The sequence below is a fragment of the Prorops nasuta genome, unplaced genomic scaffold, assembly GCF_024137725.1.
Source record: "Prorops nasuta isolate Cenicafe-Biocafe unplaced genomic scaffold, Cenicafe_Pnas_1.2 PNAS00013, whole genome shotgun sequence".
Classification (NCBI taxonomy): Eukaryota; Metazoa; Arthropoda; class Insecta; order Hymenoptera; family Bethylidae; genus Prorops; species Prorops nasuta.
This window is the reverse complement of record NW_027116810.1, coordinates 374700-402696: the sequence shown is the minus strand read 5'-3', so window position 1 is coordinate 402696 and position 27997 is coordinate 374700. Positions and strand designations below refer to the sequence as shown.

The following is a 27997-nucleotide window of genomic DNA, read 5'->3' as shown; positions in this document are numbered from 1 at the left end:
ACTTGATACTGCATATTTTTTTCACTTTATATTTATCGACAGCTTGTATAAGGAAAAAGGAATCTGTGCCCAAGGTTCAAGAAAGGTATAATGTGAAATTAAAAGAAGGACCCAAGGAGGAAAATAGTAGGAGGGAATAGAATGGGTATGTGGAGGGAAAAAGACCCTTCAATGGTGTAGAGGTAGGTTGAGAGGGAAGAAAAATGGTTAAATGTGAAATCAAGTTAAATGGCGGGTCCATAGTAGGAAAATAGTGGGAGGGTCTAGGATAAGTATGTGGAGGGAGAAAAGATCCTCCGAGGGCAGGACTAAGAAAACAAAAATGGCAGTCCGTAAGATGCTTAGGACCCCTAGCGGTGTAGCTGCCCCAGTAATTTTCGTGATCGCCACCTAGTGGAGAAAAAAGAAACTTTTTCCTCCACCAACTAAAATACAAAAAAAAGTTATCTGGGTAACTGTCAGGATAACTAACCATCCGGGCCCTAGGGTGATGGGAGAGGGGTAACCCTTAGGGAACTAGTGGACCCGTAGGATAACTAACCATCCGGACCCTAGTGACATGGGAGAGGGGGTAAGCCTTAGAGAACTAGTGGACCCGTAGGATAATTAACCATCCGGGCCCTAGGCTGATGGGAGAGGGGTGAGAGACTCTAAGAGAGAAAGAGAGGGTGAGAGGGATCTCTCTCTCTCTAACTCCCCATAGCCAAAGCGTTTCCTCCGCACACCCGCACCCTCCTCATCACCCAATAAACCCTAGCTCTTAAGAAGACACTTCCCCCCGCACACCCGCACCCCCCTCACCTCCATGTCACAGGAACCCAAGACACTTCCCCCCCGCACACCCGCACTCCCCCTCATCTCCCAATATACCCCAGCTCTCTTAAGACACTTCCCCCCGCACACCCGCACTCCCCTCACCACCGTGTCACAGGAACCCAAGACACTTCCCCCCCGCACACCCGCACTCCCCTCACCCCCGTGTCACAGGAACCCCCTAGCTACCACTACTCCTCTCTAATAGTTGTAAAGAATAGTAATAAACTGCGAATGCTGTTGCATCATAACTAGCGTTTACTGTAAGTAAAATTGTAATACCTAAAAATACATAGTTTTGTGTCAAATCTGCTGTTCCAACGTATGTATATACATACTATCATTCACCCCGAATCCTGTCAATTCATTACATTCTTACCGCTCGGAGTGTAATATTTTAGTTCATTGTACTGTGAGTCGCAAAACCTAATCAGCGGTTCTACTGACTCAGACTGTAGTGTCAAGTCAGCTGAAACTCGACCGATAGGCGGCCAGGACTCCCCAGTACGTAACAGCAGTTACATATTTACGTTGTTTAGTTAAGGGTAGCTAAAATTTTACAGTGTCGCAGATTCACGAAAGTAACGGGGTATAAAAAACTTTTAATTAAGATTTTTATTGTGCGGTAATAGTGTTGGGTTCGAGGGTTAATGCATATTGAGTGTGAGTAAATTAAAATCTTAAATTTGCGAAAAAATATTTTCATTTTATTTTCTTATTAACATTATTACTATTCACAATTCAAATTATTTATGTGTATTATAAATCATATTACTTTTTTAACAATACATTTGATATAGCTAAAAGTTTGTATTAAGGATTTTTTAGCATTTGATCAATGAAACCTTTTAGTTTATCGACATAAATGAAGACGTTGCCGTCTTTCGTTGCACCTAGAGTATTTGTAATGGGTAAGTTGCTATATATAGCCATTCCAATAGGATTATTATCCAAAACTACAACACCACCATTATTTCCCTAAAATATTGATAATTTTATAATGCTTGTTTGGTAAAGATTTTAGAGATTTATGAAAACAAATTTCTATGCAATACTTACGATAAGGCCATCCTTGCCGTAAGCACAGAAGTAATGGTCATAATAGGGTAAGCCAGCTTCAATGATCATAGCTCTACAGTGAGGAACTCTTTCAATTATTATTTCCGCTTTTCGCAGTGTAGCTTCAGAATTGCTGTTTGCGTCGATTCCCCAGCCAAAAAGTTGTCCGTGCCCTATTAATTAATTAACGTGCTAATTAGAGATAATTTTCTTTAAATACTTCTAACAAATTAAACCAAATTTAATAGATATCTAAAACGTATAGCTAATATATTAGATTTTTCAAAATAATGTATTAAGCGGGGAGCTTCATGTAATAAGATTTTAAAATCGATTTTTTTCATATATGTATAGTACATATCCTAAAGATATTACCATTAAAATATTATATTAAAATTCGAGCCGAGTACACAGTTATAGAGATTTTTGTAGTTGTACGTTATGCAATAATATTGCTTACGGGGAGCGTACTGTTCCGCTAGAAACAACAGTTTTTATTATTTCTGTGTACAGTTAAACTTTGTTTTTATACATTGTCTAAGACTACATTTCAAATAAGTTTGGTAAAACTATTTGTTATAGTCAACAGTTATTGATACTGTTAACATTCGTAAGCTGAGAGTATCCTTCCTACTGGAAACTATAAATGCGTTTTTCTCAAAACCACTTTTTCCGTATTGGCTTAACGCATAACTCGAAAAGTTCTCAATCGATTTAAATTTTTTTTTATTTTAAAGGCAATAAAATTCCCCTATAGATGAACCTCAAATTAAAAATATTTTGCGAATTAATATTTAGTAATCTATTTTAAAAATGAACAAATAAAATGTCAAAATTAGACTTTACTTTTCACAGTTGAGACTTATGTTTAATTTATCATTTTTTTTTTCAATGAAACGAAGTTCATCCAGAGAGGAATTTTGTTAGGATTGTAGTAAAAATAGAAAAACATGAATATTTGCTTTTTTAGGGAAGCTACACGTCACGCCGTTTAAGGATGTTCATGCGGACGCTTTAACATTAAAGTTAAATAACTTTTTTTGTAACTTAACTAATGTAAAAAACAATATGACAATACTTTTGAGAATACATATAATCAACAGCAAAAATAGCAATTCGATTATATATTCCCTTATCCCTGAAAAAAAAATCCCAAAATCTGCTAATTTTTCGTGATGTTACACGAGGCTCCCCTATTAACTCACACCCCAAAAGTGTGTCGTCATATTCGATACGTATACAAGGTAGGTTCATGAATAGGTAGCCTTGTTTTTTCAGAAAAAGACAATTTGTTTTTTAGAATGCTCGAATACTTATGTTGAATTATGGTTTGAAGGGGCCATAAATATACCCTTTGTCTAACGAACTCAAAATGTCTACAGTGAGCTATATATACGCAGGCAATTCGGGTGGTTCAATTATATTTTATATTATTATAAATTCAGATTTCGTTCTTCTGAGAACGAAGGGTCTATCCAGATTTAATATTAAAAATGCTCCTAAAGCTTTTCAATTCTTTTATATGGGGTCTCAAATAGCATAAAAAGAAAAATATTTTCCCAAAGTTTAAAGTATTGATATCATTCATACTGGCCGTAATCATATAAAAATGGTTTTTGGCTTTTTTCAATTATCTCCTAAACGGATGGGCCTACAACAAGCCGATAACTGAAGGATAGACAAATGTTTAAAATACATTACATTAAGCACGCTTTTAAGTGGTTGCGTTAACCCGTTTCAGTTAAGAATGCCACTCAACGTGCACCGTTCTGTCACCGCTCACAACTAATTTTACAAGCGTTAAAAAAATTGAGAGGTAAATATTTTTAAAGTTTGAAATCTGCACTTTTCTAGAGTGCATTCAAAATTGCTAAAAAATATTATTAATTATGTATAAACGTCGATTAAACACAAAAAACATGATTTTTCCACTCTTTTTTTTAAAGTTGAATTTTCAAGTTTCCCTTTAGTAGTCAACTTGGAGCCTTTTTAACCGGTGGAATAAATGTCTGATCTTAAAGAATGCATTATTCAACAATTAATTTTTTCCTTCGGTAATTTTAAAATGGCGCCCAAAACGCAAAAATGTTGCCAAAACATTTATGAATACTTTCCTCGTAAACGAGGAACTTATTAGCAGAGTTCCAAGAAAAAAAAGTTCTTAAGATTTTTTAAAAATTACATCCGAATTTTTTTTAACGGGATTCGATTAATTTTTTTGTTTCGCAAATAACACAATTTTTGCCAAACCGAAAAATTCCTCAAATCGTTGCAAAAAAATTCTTATTTATTCTTGAGCTAATTTTGCAAAAATTTTATTTTTTTCAATTTTATCTTAAAACGTACTTTTTTTTTGAATAAAGAATTTATAAAATTCGAAATAACATTTTCTTTCGCTTTCGGGATACATTTTGGTAACTCTGTTCATTTTCGGTGCTTTCTGTCATTTTTTGTTACTTTTGCACTACAGAAGTACTGGAAGCTCAGATTTGGAATATTTTTTATCTGCAAGGGAACAATTTTTTCTTATTCAATACGATTTTCGACAGAACCATTCGTAATTTTCATTTCTCTTTGCATTCATCGAAATTTGAATCTGTTCGCATATTTCGTGAAAATGTGGAAAGTGTGAAAGGTTCATGAAATAGTATAATAAAACATCTAAGTATAAAAAGAAATAAAGAGAGTATCTAAATTCGTCGACCTCCATGTTGGTCAAAGTTGGGCAACGTGAATAGTATTTACGGCAGACAGACGATAGATGCGATTTAATTTAAGAAAAAATTGACAAGAATAAAATGTTTTCAAAATTAACTGAAGAATATATCAGAATATTTTCGAAGCGATTTGAGCAATTTTTCGGTTTTGCTAAAATTGTGTCATTTAGGAAACAAAAAAATTAATTAAAACCCGTTGAAAAAATTCAGACATATTTTTTCAAAGATTATAAAAACTTTTTCCTCTTAACACTCTGCTGATAAGTTTCTCGTTTACGAGGAGAAAATTCATACATGTATTGGAAAAAATTTTGCGGTTTGGGCGCCATTATAAGATTACCGCAGAGAAAAATTAATTGTTGAATAATGTATTCTTTAACTTTAGAAAATTATTCCACTGGTTAAAAAGGTCCAAAGTTATTTGTTGAAGGAAAAATCTTTGAAAACTTGATTAAAAAAAAAAGATTGAAAAAACTCTGTTCTTTTTGTGTTTAAATGATATCTTCACATAATTAGCCATATTTTATAACAATTTCCATTTTACCATCGGAAAGGACAATTTTTAAGCTTTAAAATCATGTATTGCCCAAATTTTGCTAATGATTACAACATTAGTTATAAGCTCTGAAAGACCGGTGTACCGAGAATGTCGTTTTCGGCCGAAACGGGTTAAAAAAAAGTATACAGAGAGGTTAGAAGTTAAGATTTAAGAAGGAACTCTTTATGGTCCAGACGCAAACTAATAGTGAGTAAGCTTAACTGAATCTTCAAACGTATTTTTCTCGAATCTATGTTTTTCTAACTGATTTCCACGATATCAGGAAAACGGCTTGATCAATTGCTTTGAAATTTGAGTGGTATCTTCAACACATTCATAGGTATAGGACAAACTAGGGTAATTTAAAATTTCCAAGCCGCTTATTTTACGTGATAAAATAATCGAAAAAGAAAGCTTGAAAAATCGAATTTTCTTAACCTATGTAAATTTTTCAATTTTCCAAATTTTCAAAAAGTCAAAATTGGCGCTATACCTACAATCCTACAGATTAAAATGCCGTTTGGTTTATTAATTTTAGATAAGCCAATCAGCCGGAATCGTGGGGACAATTGATATCCGTTTTTCGACATGGATGAATTAGGAGTGGTACCACACATTTATTTATGAAGATATTATAATTAAAAAATTTAAGATTATTATCAAAATATTAATAAATATGGAATCAAATTTTTAAACTTGTATCTTATTATTTGTTGTAAAAAAAATTCCCGAAAAAAGATGAAAAAACCGGTCGTCACACGGGGTGTTCCGGTCATAAGGAAACTGTTTTAAAATCAATCTGGTAATACCCTTAAATTTGTTCGGAATTTGTTAATAAAATTTTGACTTTTGAAAAAATGAAAATTAGAGTTTCCTTAAAGTTGCCTAAACAACTGAAAAATTTAAGGGAATTATCTGAATGATTCGAAGACAATTTCATTAGTAAACAATTTTTGCCAAAGTCAATAGTATTCGATAAAAAAATGGTGACGTTAAAAAATAATATTTTTCATTCCCAGCGCCATTGTCTTTGCACAAAAATATATTAAAATAATATAAAGCCAACAATTTTTACTATAATTGTTATGGATGGTAAATTTATTCGTTTGAATTTGTAAAACAAGTAGAGAACCAAAATAACTTTAAGAACAAAATTTTTGGTATAAAAAAATTATGTTTATTTTTAATTTATAATTTTTCCATAATAAAACTTATGCCAGAAACTTGCAATTATTACCATTAAAACCAGTACCCCAAAAAGGATAAGTAACAGCGGTTCCAACATTTCTTTTTAGTGAAATCAATCACACGGTAACATTTTAAACATGGATATTGAAAAACGTATATTCAAACATTATTAGGTTAATAAGAATTAATTAGAAGAATAAAGTCATCTAGCAATTTTAGGTTATTAACAATATGTGATCGTATTATAAAGGTCGCTAAACGCTTAACCTTAAGGGATTCTTAAATATTATCGTATATATATCACATTAAATATAGGTTTAAAAGAATCGTTCAAGTGGAATTACGTTTGTACATACGTTCTTCTATTTGATAATGGTTTAAAGCTATATTTCTCAGTGCTGCCAACTCAAATATCTGGATTTAGTTTCGTCGTTATTAAATATAAGCCCTAAATTTCGACGATTTTCTGAGTTTCAAATTGTTTGACGAATTATGTTGCACCAGAGTCCTTCATAATTTTGTAAGTGACACAGCCAGCTCTTATGTAGTATGAATATTATCCTATACATTAACAAAACAATACAAATATTTAATTTTAACTTCACATTTTAATTAATTGCATTTATCAAATTTTGGTTTAGATAATAAATTATTTATACAAAGTAATTGAACATTTCTCTACATAAATAAATTCTCTTAAGGCGTTAATTCTCTTGATTTTTGTATTAAAAACCATTTAAATTATTTATAGTATCGTAACACCAACCCAAAAATTTAAAAAACTGAGAATTACTGTATTAGTAGGTAGATTATGTAAAAAAATTGTTATATCTCCTCGAAGAATGAAGAGATGGCGGTGAGTTTAAGCTTTGTTTTATAAATGGAAGCACCTAGGTCGCTTAAGGTGGTTCGTGCGCGACTCTAGTCAAATAGAGTTACAGGGAGTTACAAAATTGAAAGTAGTACTTTACTTATTCTGGTTATGATAGAAAGTCAATTTGTAAAAAATATATGATTTAAGTGTTATTTTTATTCATTTTTATTAACCTTTTAAAACAATTAAAAGAAATACGCGAATATGAGCTGAGTAGTTGCTACGTTTCCATACATAATATTGACAAGTACGAGATTTTTAATTTTTGACGAGTAATAATAGGAGATTATTATCGGTAATATACACATTTTCGGTGATTAAATAATTGCTTATAATTTGAAATATATTACTACAGTTTTGTATTGCTTTGAGCAGTCATTGCAATACGGGACATTATAAGTTTCTTAAAACTGTTTAGATTGCCCATCTGGCTACATGTTAAAAGTGCCAATTTCCAATAATTATTTCTTGCATATATCATCGGTAATATCATTCTATATTTTAGTAGATTATTCCTTTAAGCCTAAGTAACGTTTCTTTAAAAATTTAAATAATTCTGAAGAAATTTCATTGGCGCTCGAACAACCTTAGTAGAATTACTTAATTGTACATAATTGGATATATTTTAATCATTTGTCCATCCTTTATTTGTTAGCTTACTGTAGACCCAGCCGTTTTGGAGATAATTGAGAAAAACCAAAAAGCATTTTTTTATAATTACGGCCGACATGGATGACATCAATACTTCAAACTTTGGGAAAATTATTTTCCTTTTATGCTAATTGAGACCACCAATACAGGGTGGACCCCACATAATTCGCCCCAAACAGTGAAAGTCTGCTGAAGCTATGTGGTAGGGGGCTACGCGTATGATAGGGAATTGACGGAACACAGTGAGACGGCAACGCTTCTAACGTCGCTACTATGTCACTCTTAGTAGTCTCTCTCTCTCTCTCTGAAGCACCGATTGATCATTGGCTTCTAGAGAGAGAGAGAGAGAGAGAGAGAGAGAGAGAGACTACTATGAGTGATATAGCAGCGACGTTAGAAATGTTGCCGTCTCACTGCGTTTTATCAACTCCCAATTATAAGCGTAGCCCCCCACCACATGTCTCCAGCGGACTTTCACTGGCTGGGGCAAATTATGTGGTCCACCCTGTATACTAAAAAATGAATGCCATAAAATATCTAGGGAGTAATAATGTGCGATGTCCGGCCAAACTTTAAGGGTGGTTGCAGGACATCACTATGATCATTTTTTGTTAACAAACTTTTAGTCTATCTCTTTATCCCTGCTTCCTTGAGACAACCGAAGTTAATGCGTTTCAATATTATATGCAGAGCCGCAACGCTCCTCATATGCGTGGTAAAAATCCCATCAGCTTTCACAATACCACAAATCAGTTAACTTAAATTCACTTTCACACAAATCACATATGAATATTATTAATGATCACTTACTAATGATTTATGATTAATTGCATTGTTAGTTGCACTGCTGCTGTATTGCATTTACAGCAGATATGTATCATTATAGCCTTCAATGACATTTAAGAAAAATTAGACATTTTTTAATAAAGTACGAATTCCAATGGTCAAGTGGTGTGAAAAGTGCTTGCCGTTAACGGAAAATATTTCCAACATTTGTACTGTAAACACAATACAGCAGCAGTACAACTAACAGTGCAATTGATATCGTAAGTCATCAATACGTAGTCATTAACGATATTTATTTGTGGTTTGTGTAAATGTGAATTTAAGTTAACTGAATTGTGGTGTAGTGAAAGCTGGTGGGGTTATAGCCAGGCATATGAGAGGCGTTACGGCCCTGCACATGGTACTGAAACGCGCCAACTTCGAAAACCTAGAGGAAGCAGAGATAAATAGATAGACTAAAGGTTTGTTAAAAAAAAATGTTTACAATGATGTCATGCAACCACCCTTAAAGTTTGGCCGAACATCATTGTTACACCCTGTATATACAAAAATAAATATATATTAAGTATGATGCACACGCGCGCGCTTGCTCCGTCCATTGGGATACTAATAATTCAATTATTTCAAGCGGCTGCAATACAAATATGGTCAGTGTACTTTTAACTGCTGAAGAGGCACATTTTTCTTTCAAGACGTTTGCAAGTATAATTAGATTGAAAGAGCCAATAATAATTGTATATTTTTTAGTAGTATGGAAGACAATCTCTTGATCTTTGAAACAAGTTTGATTTGTGAACAATTTAAATATCTTTTAATTTTTTATGAAACACATAGATATAAAAGTAAACGATAGGGAGGTTGCTTTAGGAGTATAACTTTTACGGTTACGCCGTAGATAAACCTTTGATGAATTAGCTCTACGCTATAGCATTACGTGTCAAACAATAATTTCATATGGAGATTTATGTCGCCAAATACTCATTAATACTTTATGTGCAGAATATTTAACACTGTCAGCATCCCGAGATTTGATACTACAGCATAATAATGAGATTGCAATATGAATCCACGCACTATCAAAAGATAAGATCATTGTGATTTTCCATGGAACTTATTTATTTATTCGAAAAACTGATAATTTCGACTTCCAAAGAAAAACTTATTCCGGCCACAATCATCGTAATTTAGTCTAACCTATCATGGGTTTTCATAAAGGATTACATTACAAATGTCTGGAATCCTTATAAAAAATTTAAAAATAATGCATTAATTATGAATGCACTATTGATTGATGATGTATATGCTAGTTGGTCGGCGTTCGAAAACGGTGATGTTATTTTAGTTGATCAAAGTTTTTGTGATACTATTAATGAAACAATCAATAAAGGATTTGTTCTGAAAATGCCATTCCTTGCAGATAAACCTCGTCAAATATTATCACCTCAACAGGCAAATCAATCACGATTAGTTACCAAATCTTGTTATACAGGGTGTATCAGCAATGATGCTTTTATTTATAACCACATATTCATGAGCAGAAACTAAGTCGAAAAGTCATATATCATTAATACCGTAATAGCATCATTGCTGAAATAAATCAATTTAAAACGGATAAATCAGGGTTTCGATTCAACTGGAAAATTACTTTACTCTCACTTTTGTTGACAGTTCCCTTTTAAAAGACAAAAGATGATTGTACTGCTCGACCGATCAGTATTGTCGTACACACACAAACACATGCCAGCAACTACGCCGATTATTAATATTACCTCTTAATGTTCTACAACCCTGATCCGAGCACCGTATGAAATTTATTTTTTGAAACACTATGTGAGAAGTGGGATGTTTCATGCAAGGCAAGCGTGCGAGAAGCAGCTGTTTTGCGCACTCTTTGTAAACGCGTGCGAGAAGCAATTTCGAGTGATAAACTATTGTTTCTCACACTGTACAAATAATTGTGCACAATTGATAAGATCTTTGAACATTCTGAAAATTAAACATTTCTATTAAAAGAAAGAAATATTTTAATGAAACTTAATTGTACTAATTTTATCTATAGATGTTCTATTAATCTATACAAATCTGATTAATAACGATTATTTTTTTTAACATTCCATCTAAAAATCGTTTTAACATTTTTTAATTAGAAAGCTTTAATAGTTAATTATTAATTTTATTATGCAGCAACTGTGTTCTGCATCGATTGGAGACTCCTAAAATTATAAAAAGAAAGCTATACTTTATTGATTAAACATCACGATTTTCAATTTTTTGTGAGCAGAAATGAAGCAAGCCACTTCCCATGAAAAATGACAGTTTCCAGTACAGTCTACAGGGCAAAAGCATCTGTATTCATACTAATCGTACGTCCTGCAACGATTCGGTTATCGAAAAATTGAAAATCGTGAATGTGATGTTTTATGTAAATTAATTAGAGTTTTTCCCTTTCTATGTGGGGGATCCGCCCCCACTCCCCCGCGAGGGGCTTTGCCCCCTCAACCGCCAGTGGGGGCCCCGCCCCCACACCCCCGCGAAGGGCTTTGCCCCCTTGACCCCCAGTGAGGACCCCGCACCCACCCCCCGCGAGGGGCTTCGCCACCTCGATCCCTGTTGGGGCCTGCGCCCACCTTATATCACCTTTGACCACTTTTTGCTTCGAATTTCAGCTTAGAAATTTACTTAAGATGAAGACCGCACATAGTACTGCATTAAAAGTTAAAGTAAGACAATTGATTTTACCTAAGATCGTGCTAAGCTTAAGTTCCATATGTAAATTCGGGCCTCTATTAAACTTCTCGCATAATGTTTCAAAAAGTAATAAGTGTAACACATGCTTCTCGCACTTGTTTCACAATATACTATTTCATCTATTTTTAACAAAAACCCTGTGATTTAATTATTAATTATAAAATTCTAGAAAACATTTCTGCGATTTAGATACTTTTGCTTGTAAATATTCGTCGCCACTCCTGAAGCTCCTCGAAGGATGAGCATTATCTCTGCATACTCTTCATTGATAAAATTCGACATTTTATCCAGTCGCATGTTCTCGAAATAAATAGATAAAGCATCTTTCGGCATCTTCTTCTAATGCGTTGTCAAGTGTCACAATAATAAACAATCGGTCTTTTCGGATCTTTCGGATAAAGTGGAAGTGAACTGCATATCCCGGAAAATAAGTAATAGTTGATATTATTTTAAAAATACAGAATTTACCAATGCAGAACACGCTGAAATGATGCTCATCCTGGGAGAAGCTCGAGGAGTGGTGGCAGAAGCAGCGAGAATTTACGCAGAAATATATCGAAACAGACGACACCTATATAGGAAGACATTTACAGACCTTTATCAAAGATTGGTGGATACGGGTTCTTTTTTTCCAAAACAAGAGAAAGGCGGATATAACATATGTGACAGATGCGTTACGGAAAAAGTACTAAATTTAGTAGAAGCTGACCCGATAACAAGCACTCGCCGAATAGCTCGAGAAGTCAAAATCTCGTATATGATGGTACAGTGAAATCTCAAGGCTATGAGAATATCTATCCGTAAGATCAAACACCCGTTGAGGATCTTTTGGAAAGTGATTTCGCACAAGGGGCGTTAATTTTTGTAGTTGGCTTCTGAGACAATCAGAAGTCAATCCTGATTTTCGTCGCAAAATTTTATACACTGATGAGTCCCTATTTAATCGTGCCAGAACATTCAATTTTCATAACTCTCATACCTACGCCGAGTTTAATCCACACGCCGTATGTGTGAGAAATTACCAGCATAGGTGGAAATTGAATGCTTGGGCCGGGTTAATAGGGACTCATATGATCTGGCCGGTCATCCTTCCAAAGAACATTAACGAAGAAGCATATGCGAGATTCCTCATGGAAGATTTCCCTGGGTTTCTTGAAGATGTACCGTTAGACCTGCGAATCACAATGTGGATTCAGCAGGACGGTGCACCACCTCATAACACTCGACGAGCTTCCACGATTTTGGAAGATTATTTTCCAAATCGATGGATCGCTTATCGAGGACCTGTGAGGTGGCACCCTTGCTCTCGTGATTTGACACCGCTGGACTTCTTTTTTTGGGTCACCTGAAAAATCAAGTTTATGTTACAATGCCTTGCTCGCCGAAAGTAGCGCTCGAACGTTTAAAGGCGGCGATTGCAAACATAGACGAACGTACGATGGACAACGTATAGACAGAACTGCTGCAACGAGCGCGGTTTTGTATCGAAGCAGGGGGGAGACATTTTAAACAGTTTTTAAAATAGTATAGACAAAGAGCGACGATTTAACATGACTGACGAGATAAAGTGACGAAACATTACTTCAGGCGACTGACGAACGAAAACAGATTTGGAATAATTTCGCTGTAAATATTAGCAGACTTACTTATGGCAAGAAAGTAAGTCTTTTCTACTTAACTGCATATTCCCCGGCGAAATGATAAATTTATTACTAGGACCATGTCAGTTTCCTTCAAATAAAACAATGTTGTTGTTTAGAATTTTAGCATCAATAAGTAGGTTATCGGGATTCTGTTAAAAATAGACGATAAATAAATTTTATACGGTGCTCGGATCAGGATAGTAGAACGGCAGGAGTTAATATTAAGGGGATCCATTGCGCGTCGAGAAAGTACTTCCAAATTATCCTCTACATATTTAAATAATTTGAATATATTCATAAGGACCAAATTGGCTCGTATTGATCTGCTTAATTAACGTAAAAGCTTATTTATTGGATTAAAAAAAAAAAAAATTTTTAAATCGGATATTAATAATAATATTTTATTTCCCATCAATAATTTCGAGAAAGGGAGCCTTTACGATGCTGCGGCAAACTTCAACAAGTAATTTAAGACCAACAAGAAGCAATTATTGCCATAAATGTAGAAGATTTTTTGGAAATACTATTGTAGCGCAACAAGGAAAAATTTGCAAATTTGCCATTGTTGCGCTACAATAGTATTTCCAAAAAATCTTCTACATTTATGGGAATATTTGCTTCTTGTTGGTCTTAAATTACTCGTTGAAGTTTGGCGCAACGTCGTAAAGGCTCCCTTTTTCGAAATTATTGATGGGAAATAAAATATTATTATTAATATCCGATTTAAAAAATTTTGTTTTTATCCAGAAAATAAGCCGTTACGTTAATTAAGCAGATCAATACGAGCCAATTTGGTCCTCATGAATATATTCAAATTTTTTAAATTGTAGAAGATAATTTCGAAGTACTTTCTCGACGCGCAATGGATCCCCTTAATAATCGGCGTAGTTGCGTGCGTGTATGTTTACGTGTACGACATTAAGGATCGATCGAGCAGTGCAAAATTCTTTTGTTTTTTTAAGAGGAACTGTCTACGAAAATGAGAATAATGTAATTTTTCCATTAAATCAAAACCTTGTTTTATCGGTTTAAAATTAATTTATCTCAGCAATGATGCTTCTCCGGACCCTTATAGTATAGGACTTTTCTACTTAATTTAGTCCCAAAAATATGTGGTTAAAATTAAAAACATCATTGTTGGTATAACCTGTAATAATGTCAATTCTATTCTCGAAATGCTTATAGATTAAATTGCATCGATACCTCACAACAGAGTTATGTAAACACAATTACATACATTATATATAAACTTGTTTGATAAAGTCTTAATAATTCTATAAATTTCGATTTATTTAAATTTATACACATTTTTTAATTATTTATCTCCGATAGAAAGATATAATTTACAACATAGTTAATTAAATAGTTCTATCATATAATATTGACACAATCAATATTAAAAACAGCGTACTTTGAGCTGCATTAAAGTGATACAATTAAAAATCTATGAAGCGGGAGAAGTCTAATAAGATTCTACTAGAAATTAGATGTTATAGTATTTATATATAAAAAAATCTTACAATTTTCATAAAATATTCGTGCGACTAGGTCCTTATAAAGACCTTCCGGTGCTTTGGAAAATTGAATAGGTTTCTGTGAAGAATTGATATCGATAGGAGTCTTCAGCTGAAACAATATTGTTCTTTATTGCGATATACAGGGTATATCACAAAAGGCACACCATTACCAAAAGGGAACAGAGAACACACGTGCGCGCGTGGCTAGGACAGAGGAACTATTGTCCGGAGATTTGGAGAGAGAGAGAGAGAGACAAAAAAAACTTGTGATTACTCGTGTAGCGTTAAAGGTAAAAGGAAAGGGGTTCATATGCCAAATATCTACCAGAATATAGCTCTCCCTTTCTCCGACTTTTGATCCCACTCTCTGTTGATCTCTGAACAACCATGTGCCTCAGCCCCCGTCATGTGCTTCTTGTTCTCTTTCTGTTCTGATGCGATTTCGGTGTTAAAACCTGCACAATTAAATAAATAAACAGGACTTACCTTTAAAGCGCCGAGTGTGTACAAAATACCAGGATCGGCTTGGGTTCTGCTTATATTATGTATATAATAAGCTTGTACTGCGTGAATTTCACCACCATGCGAAAGCTTAACTGATCCAACACGGACTTTAATATTGTCTAGATTATCTTTAATATGAAGAACACAGGCTGCCGAAGTCATTACAAAATCTTTGCTAATAATGACAGCATTACAATGAAATTTGTCATTTAGTATTATAGCTGCCATATAAGGAGCCTCGTTGGCATTTGCAATCTCGCCAAAGGATGGACCTTTAAACTCAATGGCCAGAACGCCTAAAAATATGAATATATCTAATTTGTGCGAAAGATATTTTAACGAGACATTAGGTGCTATGTAAATACAATCAACCAGTTAAATAAGTTATCTAAGCAGCTATTGCACTATTATGAGATAGAATGAAATAACCATAATAATTAAAAATTTTGCAAAAATTTCTTTAACCCTTTGATTGTCGGTCTCGATATCCTTAAAGGGGGTTCAAAATGCTTAGGCGATTCAAATTTATTTTATATTTTTGTATATGGGGCGTTAAATACACACCAAATAGAACACCTTTGATATTTTGCATTTGTGATTTTTTCAATAATTTTTTTTCTGCTAGTATTCTGGTGGATGTTGCCCCTTTCATGATATTTTCCAAACTTTTTTATAAAGCCATACAAGAGATATGAATTTTTTAAAAATTATAATTTTCGTTAACACTATTTTTTTAAATGCTTATAACTCCATGAATTATTGTCGAGTTAATTTTCTCTTGTTTTTAATAACTTCGCTTTAGACTCACTTTTTAGTAAAAATATTTAAAAATTATTTACAAACATATTACTATGACATTTTTCCATATAAACATAAAATTTTCATTTTTAACAATGTTTGTATGATTGATTTTTTTTTTAACTTTTTTATAAACTAACTGGTACTTTTTTAATATATTTTAAGAATAATCTTATAATGGGCAAATGATGGAAACAATTTTTTTCTTCTTCGAATTTTAAATTATAATTTTTCAATCATCCGTGCTAATAAAAATCGGGAAAAAGAATTTTCTACTGAGAAACTACCGACATTAATTATTTTTCTAACGCATGGTGATTGCTAATTATTTATACGGGTGGAACGTTAACCCCGCACTTTTTTGAAAGGGGTGATTCCTGAGACCTTTCTAAGCAAAACGCCGTTGGCCGTTTTTAAATCTAGCCACTGGTTAAAGAGAGGAAAAGATTAAATTTTGTATGCAATTATTGATTACCCATATGAATGCAGTAGTATTGATATGTACGTTTGACAAGTGCAAGTATCAGAGAATAGTTGCTGCTATGACGTTTCATTCTCCCCTTTTATTGATTTTTTCGGAATCGGTGAGAAGTTACTGCCGGTTTGCTATTTTTTTCCTTTTTATTGATTAATGGAAAATTTTTAAATTTAATTCGCGTTCTCGCGCAAAAACTAACGCGTACGCGCAAATTACCTATGGAGAGTCTTGGTTAAATGTTAGTGTACGTCCCCATACAATTTAATTTCCGATGCCAAATAATTAATGGGCAAATCGGTATATTCCAAATAAAATTCTATGAGTATTTTGCAAACTTTAAACCAAGACCGTGCTGCAGTCAATGAGCGCCCATGAGCGCTCTGATGTGCCCAAGCTAGCGCTCATTGACTGCAGCATAGTTTTGGTTTAAAGTTTGTAAAATCCTCATAGAATTTTATTTGCAATATACCGATTTGCCCATTAATTATTTGGCATCGGAAATTAAATTGTATAGGGACGTGCAATAACATTTAACCAGGATTCTCCGTAGGTGAATTGCGCGTACGCGTTATTTTTTGCGCGAAAACGTGAATTAAATTTGAAAATTTGCCATTAATCAATAAAAAGGCAAAACAGCAAACCGGCAACAACTTCTCATCGATTCAGAAAAAATCAATAAAGGGGGAGAATGAAACGTCATAGCAGCAACTTCTTTCTGATACTTGCAAGTTGCACTTGTCACACGTACATTCCAATACTACTGCAATCATATGGGTAATCAATAATTGCATACAAAATTTAATCTTTTACCTCTCCTTAACCAGTGGCTAGATTTAATAACGGCCAACGGGGCGTTTTATTTAGAAAGGTCTTAGGAGTCAACTTTTTCAAGGAAGTGGGACGTTAACGTTCCACCCTGTAGAGTGATTTAAAGTATAAAGTATAAACAAATAAAGCGTTTATTATACTTAGTTAAGTTCCGTTTAGTAAACCTCGTCTATTTTTTTACAGGTGTAAATACGTAGAGAATTCGAAATTCAGAAATTGCAGATGGGAGGAATAATAAGAGCTAGTACCGCACGTTTATGATCCTGTGATCAAATTAAATTTAAATTATTTTGACTGCAGTGATCTCCAGCAAATGCTGTGGTGGGAAGTCAAAAGTTAACTAGATTTTAACTAAACTGTGTGTGCAAGATTAATTTAAAGTTTATTCAATATTGCTTATAGGTTGATTTGTAAATAACACTGTTTAAAGTTTATGTTAATCTCGCACAAATAATTTTGCTTAACGGGAATCCGTATACCGACATTACAGGGCGAAAACTATTTCGCATGCAGCTTCGTTATTTGTTGACGGATTGTAAAGTTATTACAGGTTTTTGGAAATGCCAGAAGCTTATCTACTAAGCTACGTTAGGAAAATTAACAAAAAATGAAAAAAAATTTTTGTTTAAATAAATATATTAACATTATTGAGAAACAACAATTAAATCGCAAAATCCCCCAACGTACTTTACTAGATAATGTTCATACGTTTCCAAAAAGTCCACATAAATGCAAATCCGTCAAGAAATGACGATGCTGCATGCGAAATAAATAATGGAAGAATTTCGTGTTAGCGACTTCCCGAACACGAAATTCTTCCATTATTTATTTCGCATGCAGCATCGTCATTTCTTGACGGATTTGCATTTATGTGGACTTTTTGGAAACGTATGAACATTATCTAGTAAAGTACGTTGGGGGATTTTGCGATTTAATTGTTGTTTCTCAATAATGTTAATATATTTATTTAAACAAAAATTTTTTTTCATTTTTTGTTAATTTTCCTAACGTAACTTAGTAGATAAGCTTCTGGCATTTCCAAAAACCTGTAATAACTTTACAATCCGTCAACAAATAACGAAGCTGCATGCGAAATAGTTTTCGCTCTGTAATGTCGGTATACGGATTCCCGTTAATATTTACGACATTTTTTTCTTTCCATCAGCGTTGGTTGCATCATTGCAGTTACATTAACCCTTAAATGTACAGATTTACAGAATTTTCACATTGATTTCAATCGCGTGCTATTTAAGGTAGTAGTCTAATTGTTTGTGTTGAATTTTTTTTTTTTCATATTTCGGTAGTATACCAACATTAGAATATGATGAATAAATTTTAAACCGACATACAAAATATTAACAAAGATATAACATATATTCAAGAGCGCTGCATAAAGGTGGATTTATACTATACGGCACCAGACCATCACGGTACAGCAACAGAACGGTACCGACCGGCGCGAACCGACCGACATTCTGGCAAAGAATGTTTTGCCGGTCCGTGCAGGTTGCTGCCGGGTCATGAAGGTGTCTGCCGGATAGTTTGAATTAGGAAACGGCACGGACCGACACGTCTTGAAGCAAACAGCAATGGATTTGGAGTATAAAAAATTTATTTTGCTGTGCCAGTTATGCCGGTCCAGTGCTGTATAGTATAAATGCTACATATAATTTGCCGTGCTGTGCCGGTCGGTGCTGTGCCGTGTCGTGTTGGTCTGGTGCCGTATAGTATAAATCGACCTTAATTGAACGCTGTAAGTTGCGCGACAGCTGCTAACGGTTATTTCTCGCTATTATGATTCATTATATTAATATTTCCTTGGAGTTTCGCATACTTTTTGATATACGAAAGGATATAATTATATTTACCCGTGCTTGATATGGATGAAAAGACCAAAGGCTTGTTGTACGCAGCAGGGATCGACGATTAGTTTAAGGATGAAAGTTCTGATAGCCATACTTTAAACGCGTTTTTCTCGAAACCACGTTTTTTCGGTCAGCCCGAGGCATAACAGATTTTCTATTGAACCGATTGGGCTGAATTTTTTGCAGGCTGTTCTACACATCTGTAATTCTGACAGGATCTAGAATAATTACTTTTCATCCATTTCTTTTCAATTTACAACCCAATTTACTCTATAAAAATTGTACCCTTTTCTTTCGAAGTTCGCCATTTTGTTATTTTTCAACCAAATTAATTTTGTCTAGTTCCTGCCAGAATGACAATCCTACTGAACACACACACACACACACACGCACGCACAATAATCCGTTGCATTTTATTGTTTCTAATTACCCAATCTGGAGATACCTCACGGGCTAGCAGCACATGTTTTTTTCCACCTACTTTGACCTCATATAATTTAAATAAAATATCGTAAAAATTAAAAAAATATATATTTTTGTATAATTCAATATAGTATTAATAACATAAAATTTTCAGATTTTCTGCATTTCATTTAGGTACTCAAAAAAATTGCTGAAAAAAAACCTGCAAATCCGGTCGATTTACTGGACACTACCTTAAACTTATGTGCACAACCAACTTCATATACGTTATACACCACCGGGGTACCCGTGTATCCACTTTATTTTTTTTTATTTTTTAAGTTTCTGTGCAAACTGAAACGTTTTAAATAATTTCGTATTATAAATAAGCAACAAAAATAAAAAATTTTTTAAAAGTTTCTACAACTATTAGTATAAATTGGAATGGCTAAGAAACAAGAAAAAATTAGGGTCTGAGTATTACTCAGACAGCGCGCAACCGGTTTTGAACCACAGTTTTATGTGTGTGATGGGTAAAATATTAAGAGGGGATAAAATGTCACGGAAAATTTCTGTATACCCGTTATACCAATGAAACATTTTTAAAAGTTAATAATGAATAGCTGAGCTAATACATCTTTTTTAGTCTAGTGGGTATACGGGTACCCGGTTGTGCCATTTGGTATTTCAACTTTATCATTAATTATTTTATTTAAAAAAATTAAAAACGAATTTATCAATACTTGTTTCATTTTATAATAAGATAACGAAAGGGGATTTAAAGCCTTAATACGATACTTCAATTTTCTTCTTAGTTACAACCATAAACAGCACCAAAAGGGTACACGGGTACCCGGTTGTGCACATAAGGGTTAAAGAAAGAAAGTTGTGAATAATTAAAACTCCACATACATGTTTTATGGGTCGCTCTTTCGATTGGTATATTCGAAATAACCAAAATATCAATCTAAGCCTTCCATTTTTCCAAAAATACTAAAAAAAACACACATTTTTTTAGTAGGCATTTTCTTAAATCGAATATTTACTATGTTATCGGTACTTTAGTAACTTCTAATTAATCAGTTACGTGATCTCGAAAGATGTACTTCAAATATATGTATTCAAATTTGATTGTTTTTAATGTTTTCTATTTCAAAATGGCGTTTGAACGATTATGATTGTTCTACGTTGAGAATATTGCTATATTACGGATCTTTAAAGTTTCTTCGCAACATATTCATGCGAATTACATTATTCTCAATTTTGTATTATTGACTTAAATGAGAAGGATCCAATATTACCCTAAAAAATAGAATTTGAGGTTGGCGACTGTAATGAAACTACTAGAAATAGGTATTTTTCAAGTTTTGTTACGTAAAAGAAGGATATAATCTACCAAATACCATTCGTATGTATCCCTATCATCACTGAATTTCAATGTAAGGTAAATTTTCGAAATTCGAAATGGTTAATCCAAAACGACGGACCCGACATATACCAAAATTCGAATGAAAAAGAATGTCATGTTTTACGTGAGATTCCAAATCAAAAATACTCCTTATATTCTTTTTATTCGAATTTTGGTGTATGGCGGGTCTGCCGTTTTAAATCGACCATTTTAAATTTCGAAAATTTACATCAGATTGAAATTCATTGATCATATAGGGACACATAAGAATAGTATTTTTTTTTTTTTTTTTTAATTACTTCTGAACCGTTATTAGGTTATAAGCAAGATTAATAAATAGTAATACATTAAATCATTAATACTATTTGGTCACAGAATGGCTATTCCATTGTACAGTTAATTAGGACACAATTTCGCTCTATAAATTACATAATGTTATAATGCATAGTCTTATTAGTATTAGTATCGTGTGAAGGGCTAGGGGAGGGTTATATGAGCAATTCATGGTTTTTTAGGAATTTGTGAATGTACAACAGCGGTTAAATATTTGGTACTCCTAGAAAAGAATCTATGGTGAAAGGAGGGTACTGCCCCAATTTATTGAGAAAAGCAAGCAACCTGTCTCTGCCCTTGTAGAGTAATGGACATTGCCAGATGACATGGTTTAAATCCTGTTGATCATAACCACATGGACAATTTGAGTTCTGAATATATCCAACTCTTGCCAACGAGGAACCAAGATGGTAATGGTTGGAACGAATCCTATTGACCCAACAAATAAAGTCTCTAGCAAGGTTTTTTTTTTAAAACCAAGGGGATGTCTTCGGTTGGAAGAAAAGTGAGACAAATTTAACACCCTTGTATTTAGCCTCCTCCTTAAGGGAATTAAGATTGTTTTTGAGGGCTTGATTTTTGAAGGATTGTGAAAAGTCTGACCAAGGACATAGGTATTGGGGAGAAATGTCAAGTTTTGTGGCTTGTTTGGCAAGATTGTCTACATGCTCATTGGAACAGATGCCTGAATGGCTGGAATCCAAAACAACTTGATTGAGTGATTCCTTTTGAGTTTATAGCCAATAAGATTTTTAATTTCTGTTAAATATGGGTTATAATGTGCTTGGTAAGAAGAAGGAGAGGTGAGAGCATTGATGACACTCAAACAGTCAGAGTAAATGTGAATATTATTGAAAGTGGAGTCAATTAGTTGATTAAGACCCAGTAAAATAGCTATGCATTCTGCCGTGAAAGAAGACATGTAGCCACATAGACTAACCTGTTTGAGGATCTCAATTTCTGGGGAGAAACAGGCTGCACCTACTTTATTAAGCTCATTGTTTTTACTGCCATCAGTGAATACTGTGACAGTGTTAGGTGGAAGATTGGAAAGGTGCTCTAGAAAGAGAAGGTTTGGAAAATTGGAGGATTTAAGCATGAGACCTAGAGACGAGTCAATGTCAAATGAAAGACAAGGAGAGTAATCAGTTAAAAAAGGAGTTAATTTGGCTTCTGTTCTGATATAGGGAAGGTATGGACGTATATTTTTAATGCAAGTGGTTAGATGTGTCGAAGAAGATTTGATAATGGAATCCAAGTAAGGAGAAGACATAAGCTTTTTTATAAGTTTAGAGATGTAAGAAGAATTATAAGAAATGGATTTAGCTATAAATATGTTGCAAAGAAAGTTAGAGCGATGTTCGAGGAAACAGATTTTGGATTCTCCTAAGAGAATGTTTGTGGGGGTAGAGTTTCTGTATCCCATTGCTATGCGAATGGCTAAGATTTGGATTCTTTCAATTGCTAGGAGCTCGCGTTGTTTTTTAGGAAAGTAAATGAAACTGTTGTAGTCAAGACCAGAACGAATAAGACTTTTGTATAGACTGAGTATTGTGTGCGGGTCAGCACCCCACCTGTACCGCTGATAAATTTAATTATGTTAATGTTTTTAAAACATTTTTTACGTATTTCTTCAATTTGTGTTCTAAAGTTAAGTTGGTAGTCGAATATAATACCTAAGAATTTAGTAGATGCAGATGAAGGAATCTTATAGCCGTTGATTTTAATGGAGCAGGTACCTGGTTTAATCCCTTTTTTGTTAAAGTGGATTAAGACAGTTTTTTCGGGGGATAGAGATAGTCCGAGGTTGGACAAGTTTGATCCTATGTTCATAATGGATTCTTCCAGAATAAATTTTTGAGAGGGGAATGAAATAGGAAGGAAAACTCCAATGTCGTCAGCAAATTGTGAAACAACAATTTTTCTGTTTAGACCCTTCATGATATCTGCTACATAGATAAGATAAAGCAGTGGACTCAGTACGCCTCCTTAAGGTAATCCTTTGGAGACAGTTCTGTTAATGTGTTCAACGGAATTAAGCATAAATGTCACTTGTCTCCTATAAGTGAGAAAGTGTATAAATCTGAGAATTTTGTTTGGACATCCCAGTTTTTTGAGTTTAGCGGCTAGGATATCACAAATGACATTATCAAATGCTCCTTGAACATCCAGAAAACAAGCCAATACGTCCTGTTCTTTATGAAAAGATTCCTCCACCGTTAAAAGGAGTGTAGCTAGGTTATCGGAACATGATTTTCCCCCTCTGAAGCCAGACTGAGTTTGAGGAAGTATGTCCAAAGTTTCTATCCATCATAGTTGTCTGGTTTTGATCATTTTTTCCATAATTTTGCAGAAGCAAGAAGTAAGCGATATGGGGCGAAATTTGGAGCTGTCTTTCTTTTTGATGAAAAAAGTACGACTATTTTTCCAGCTTGAAGGGTACTGTTGGGAAAGAAACATTTCATTGAAAAGATCGAGAAATACTTTTTTAATAGATAGGGGAAGATTAATAAAGAGCGAGTATTCCATCTGGTCAAGGCCAGGGGAGGCTTTAATACTGCATTTAGAAAGGGCTAACTGCAACTCTTCGGGATGGAATGGGTCATTTAGGTATGTGAAAGGAAAGGATTTGGAACGATGCGGAGACGAGGAAGAGGAGGAACATGTAGGAAAAGCGAAAGTGGGATTTGGAACTGTGTCACTTTCAAGAGTTTCAAAAATTGTCGGGCAGGATGGAACCCAGGGAGGAGCAAGCTTGTCTATAAGAAGGGAGATTTTTTGGTTTTGATCTGGATCTGGAAAAAAGGAGGGATTAGAGGATATGCGAGCAAATCGATTTTTTAAGATTTTACAACAATTCCATACATAAGAGGGGGAAGTATTAAAGTTTATGGTATCGGCAAAATTGTGGAAAGATGCAATTTTCTTTTGTTTGAAGGCTTTTTTAGTACAAGCCACATGTTTTTTATATTCTATGTAGTCTTCAATTTTGTGAGAATGTCTCCATTTCTTGAGGGAAGCTTTACGTAATCTAATCATTTTGTCACATTCATTGTCCCACCAAGGAGTAGGGTTGTGTGTAAATTTGGATTGGTGAGAGATTTTTGTGGGAGTAGATTTTTCGGTGGCTTCAACAATTAGGCTCCATATGTAGTTATACTTGTCCTGGATATTGGAATTTGCATACTTAGAAGAGAGGAAGAAAGGGAGGGAGTCTAACATAATGGAGTGAAAGAGTGTCCAGTCTGTTTTTTTCGATGTTATTCTATGTTTTTTTTTATTAAGGGAGTTTTTATGTTTGGAAGCGGTAACATTGATTAGTAAAGGGTAATGGTCGGAGCCACATAGATCGTCGGACACTTGGCAGTCAATTTTATCGAAGAGGTCGGGAGATGAGAGGATAAGATCTAGATTGGAAAATGAATTACGATAGAAGTCAATATGAGTGGAGGATTGTTCATTAACCAAAATGAAGTTACTTGCATTTATGGCATTAAAAAGAGAGGTACCATGATAGTCTGTTTTTGGACAGTTCCAAAATGGATGGTGTGCGTTAAAATCCCCAAGGATAAGACACGATCCAAGGGTTGAGATTGAAGAGAAGAGCCGATTCCATTCTTGTTCAGTTACCGAATAATTGGGAACTCTATAGCAAGAGATAATATGTAGTTTTGGGAAAGTATTTAAAATTTCAACCGCGGATACTTTTAGATTGTCGCTTATCTTGCAAAGGGGAGAGACAGGCTTGAAAATAAGATGTTTTTTTATAATAAAGATGATGCCAAGAATGGTATTTGGTAGATTATATCCTTCTTTTATATAACAAAACTTGAAAAATACCTATTTTTAGTAGTTTCATAACAGTCGCCATCCTCAAATTCTATTTTTTAGGATAATATACCATCCTTCTCATTTAAATCGATAATACAAAATTGAGAATAACGTAATTTGTATAAATATGTTGCAAAAAAACTTTAAAGATCCGCAATATAGCCATATTCTCAACGTAGAACAAATATAATCGTTCACACGCCATTTTGAAATAGAAAACATTAAAAAAAAAACAAAAAAATTTGAATACATATATTTGAAATACATATTTCGAGAACACGTAACTGATTAACTAGAAGTTACTAAAGTACCGATAACATAGTAAATATTCGATTTAAGAAAATGCCTACTCAAAAAATGTTTTTTTTTTGTATTTTTGGAAAATAGAAGGCGTAGATTGATATTTTGGTTATTTTGAATATACCAGTCGAAGGAGCGACCCTTGAAACATATGTACGTGGAGTTTTAATTATTCAGAACTTTCTTTCTTTAAATAGCACGTGTTTGAAATAAATGTGCAAATTTTATAAATTTGTACATTAAAGGGTTAATTTAATTGTAAATTTGATTATCTATTATAAATGTGCAATATGATTCTTATTATTTCTTTCATTTGTTTCTATATCCTTTGAATTTCGAATTATATTTATTTAAACTTGTACAAATTATATAATGTTTAATAAACAAAACATAACCTAGTATAATAAATACTTTATTTGTTTATACCTTTTACCCCAAATCCCTGTTTAAATAATTATCAATCACCATGCGTTAGAAAAATAATTAATGTCAGTAGTTTCTTAGTATAAAATTCTTTTTCCCTTTTTTACTATCACGAATAATTGAAAAATAAAATTGAAAATTCGAAAAAGAAAAAAAATAGTTCCCATAATTTACTCATTTTGGGATTAGTCTTGAAATCTATTTAAAAAATAACATTTTCTTTATAAAAAACTGAAAAACAAAATCAATCAATACAAATATTGTTAAAAATGAAAATTTTATGTTTATACGAGAATACTTCATAGTAATGTATTTGTAATTAATTTTCATATATGTTTATTAAAAAGTGTGTTTAAAAATAGACATATTCAAAAGGAGGAAAATCAATATCAACTATAATTCACAGAGTAATGAGCATTTAAAATATAGTATTAATGAAAATCATTATTTTTCCAAAATTCATATCTTTCGCATGGCTTCATGAAAAATTTTGAAAAAAGTCGTGAAGGGTAAATTCAGTCAGTACTAGCAGAAAAAAAAATGATGGAAAGAATAAAAAATGCAAAAGTCCCAGGATGTTCGATTTGATGTGGAACGCCTCATATTTAAATTATTTCGTTCTTCTGACAATAAATTTGTAATTAAAGTTAAAAATATATATAATATCGTATCCCGTATGGCGATAACAATATCAAATCTAATCCGATTTTTTTTTAATTTGTATAATGTGGATTTTATTTTGTTTCCTAAATATAAATCAAAGATTGATTATATATTTAATGTAGCGGATTTAATAATGTTGCCAAAAGTTTTATAAAATTAAACAGTTTATATAAAAATTGGGTTGTTAACAATTTTCGAACCTTCTGTAGCAAATTTTCACTGAGCAATTACAGAAATCTTCTAAAAACATTTTAAATTATACTTGTAAATATTCAAATGAGACCCTATCATATTAAATATAAATATTGCAGTCCCTATTTTAATAAAACTAAAAAATTAATAAATGAAGCAAAAATCTACCTGCCACTTCCATACAGTGTAGTGTGGGGCGATAAATCACTATTTAGCACAGGTTATTTTAAAGAAAAATATATAGTTCAATATTTTACCGTTTATTCATTACGTATTTTTTGAACCGTTCTTCAATTATCGTAAATTATTTTAATTAATGTATATCAAGTTACGGCTTGTCGTACTATTTCATTCATTATTAATTTCAGAAATTTCATGATAAATTTATAAGCAGTGCCGCAAAAAATTCTAGTTACTATATTTTATTAAAATTTTTGGCTTTTTATTTTTTTACGTTCGCGCACGTTATTTTAGTTCCACTATTTTGAATCTCGAAAATTTAAAGAATTCTAATTAGCATTAAAAGAACAACCTAGGTACTGAATTTTGCGAAAATCAATTAAACTTTTATAATTTAAGACCACCTTAAGTTATGTCCGTTATCCTCAATATCAAATACTATAAACAATTTTCAATACTAAGTTGCTAAAAGATCTGTGCTAATTTAATCGAAATAATCATAATGAAGTGCATACGCGTTCCTAGCAACATTTGGCCACTTGGCAGAGACGTATACACACACATGGCGTCGACAGTCAAGGGGTTAAAATAAATATTTTATGTAATTTAATAGGTGGCAATTGATTTTTTATTTTACTAGTAATTTATATATTTTGGCATAGAATTTGTGCATTTCATAATATATGCTTTTGTAACTGCTTTCGACAGATTTTGGAAACAAAATATTATAAACAGTTATTTACCAGGATTGACTCAGTTATCTCAAAATGTAAAATATTAATATGTGTTACTTACCAAATAAAGCTACACTTAGAGCGACAAAAAATATTGCAAAATTATTAAACATTGTTGCTTGTTTTGTTAAGTGCGAACCTTAGAATGAGTATTTATATAAAATTATTATCATATTATTATTTTACTGCGCTCACGATTCACTAGAATTTATATGACTTCGGCAAATAATCTCTGATTTTTAATATCATTTTCAAGTGCATGTGACTTTAACGTAGCAATAAAGCCGGAAGGCTAACAATAAAATAATATGATACGCTAAAGAAATCATTAACAAACATTGTTTAGTGTCATATAGATTTATTTTTCCATCTTTCATAGTATGCATGTATTTATATACATGATAAAAGCACTATGAAGAAAGTTGTAAATATTTAAAGATTTTTTATATGGTAATTTTCTGATTGCATCAATATTCGTGTCCTTACATGAGGAAAGCGGGAAAATTTCTGGAGGTATATTAGTA

The 27997-nt window shown here is 33.1% G+C and overlaps 1 protein-coding gene across 1 annotated transcript; it reads right to left on the bottom strand.

Annotated features, from left to right (window-relative positions):
- Nucleotides 1-1498: 1498 nt before the first annotated feature.
- Nucleotides 1499-27637, bottom strand: LOC136778017 (hypodermin-A-like). The gene is made up of 5 exons (XM_066734624.1): nt 27535-27637; nt 15021-15334; nt 14538-14643; nt 1873-2045; nt 1499-1791 (listed from the first exon to the last, which is right to left on the bottom strand). Exons 1-5 carry the CDS (start codon nt 27584-27586, stop codon nt 1627-1629), a joined length of 810 nt encoding a protein of 269 aa, XP_066590721.1. The 5' UTR covers nt 27587-27637; the 3' UTR covers nt 1499-1626.
- Nucleotides 27638-27997: the final 360 nt, after the last annotated feature.

Bases quoted from the DNA above. Each gene is read 5' to 3' on its own strand.
- LOC136778017 (XM_066734624.1), bottom strand. From the start codon at position 27,586: ATGTTTAATAATTTTGCAATATTTTTTGTCGCTCTAAGTGTAGCTTTA. The intron at 2,046-14,537 runs GTAAGATTTTTT...ATTAATTAATAG, and splicing joins ACGAATATTTTATGAAAATT to GGCACGGACAACTTTTTGGC. The intron at 1,792-1,872 runs GTAAGTATTGCA...TCAATATTTTAG, and splicing joins ACGGCAAGGATGGCCTTATC to GGAAATAATGGTGGTGTTGT.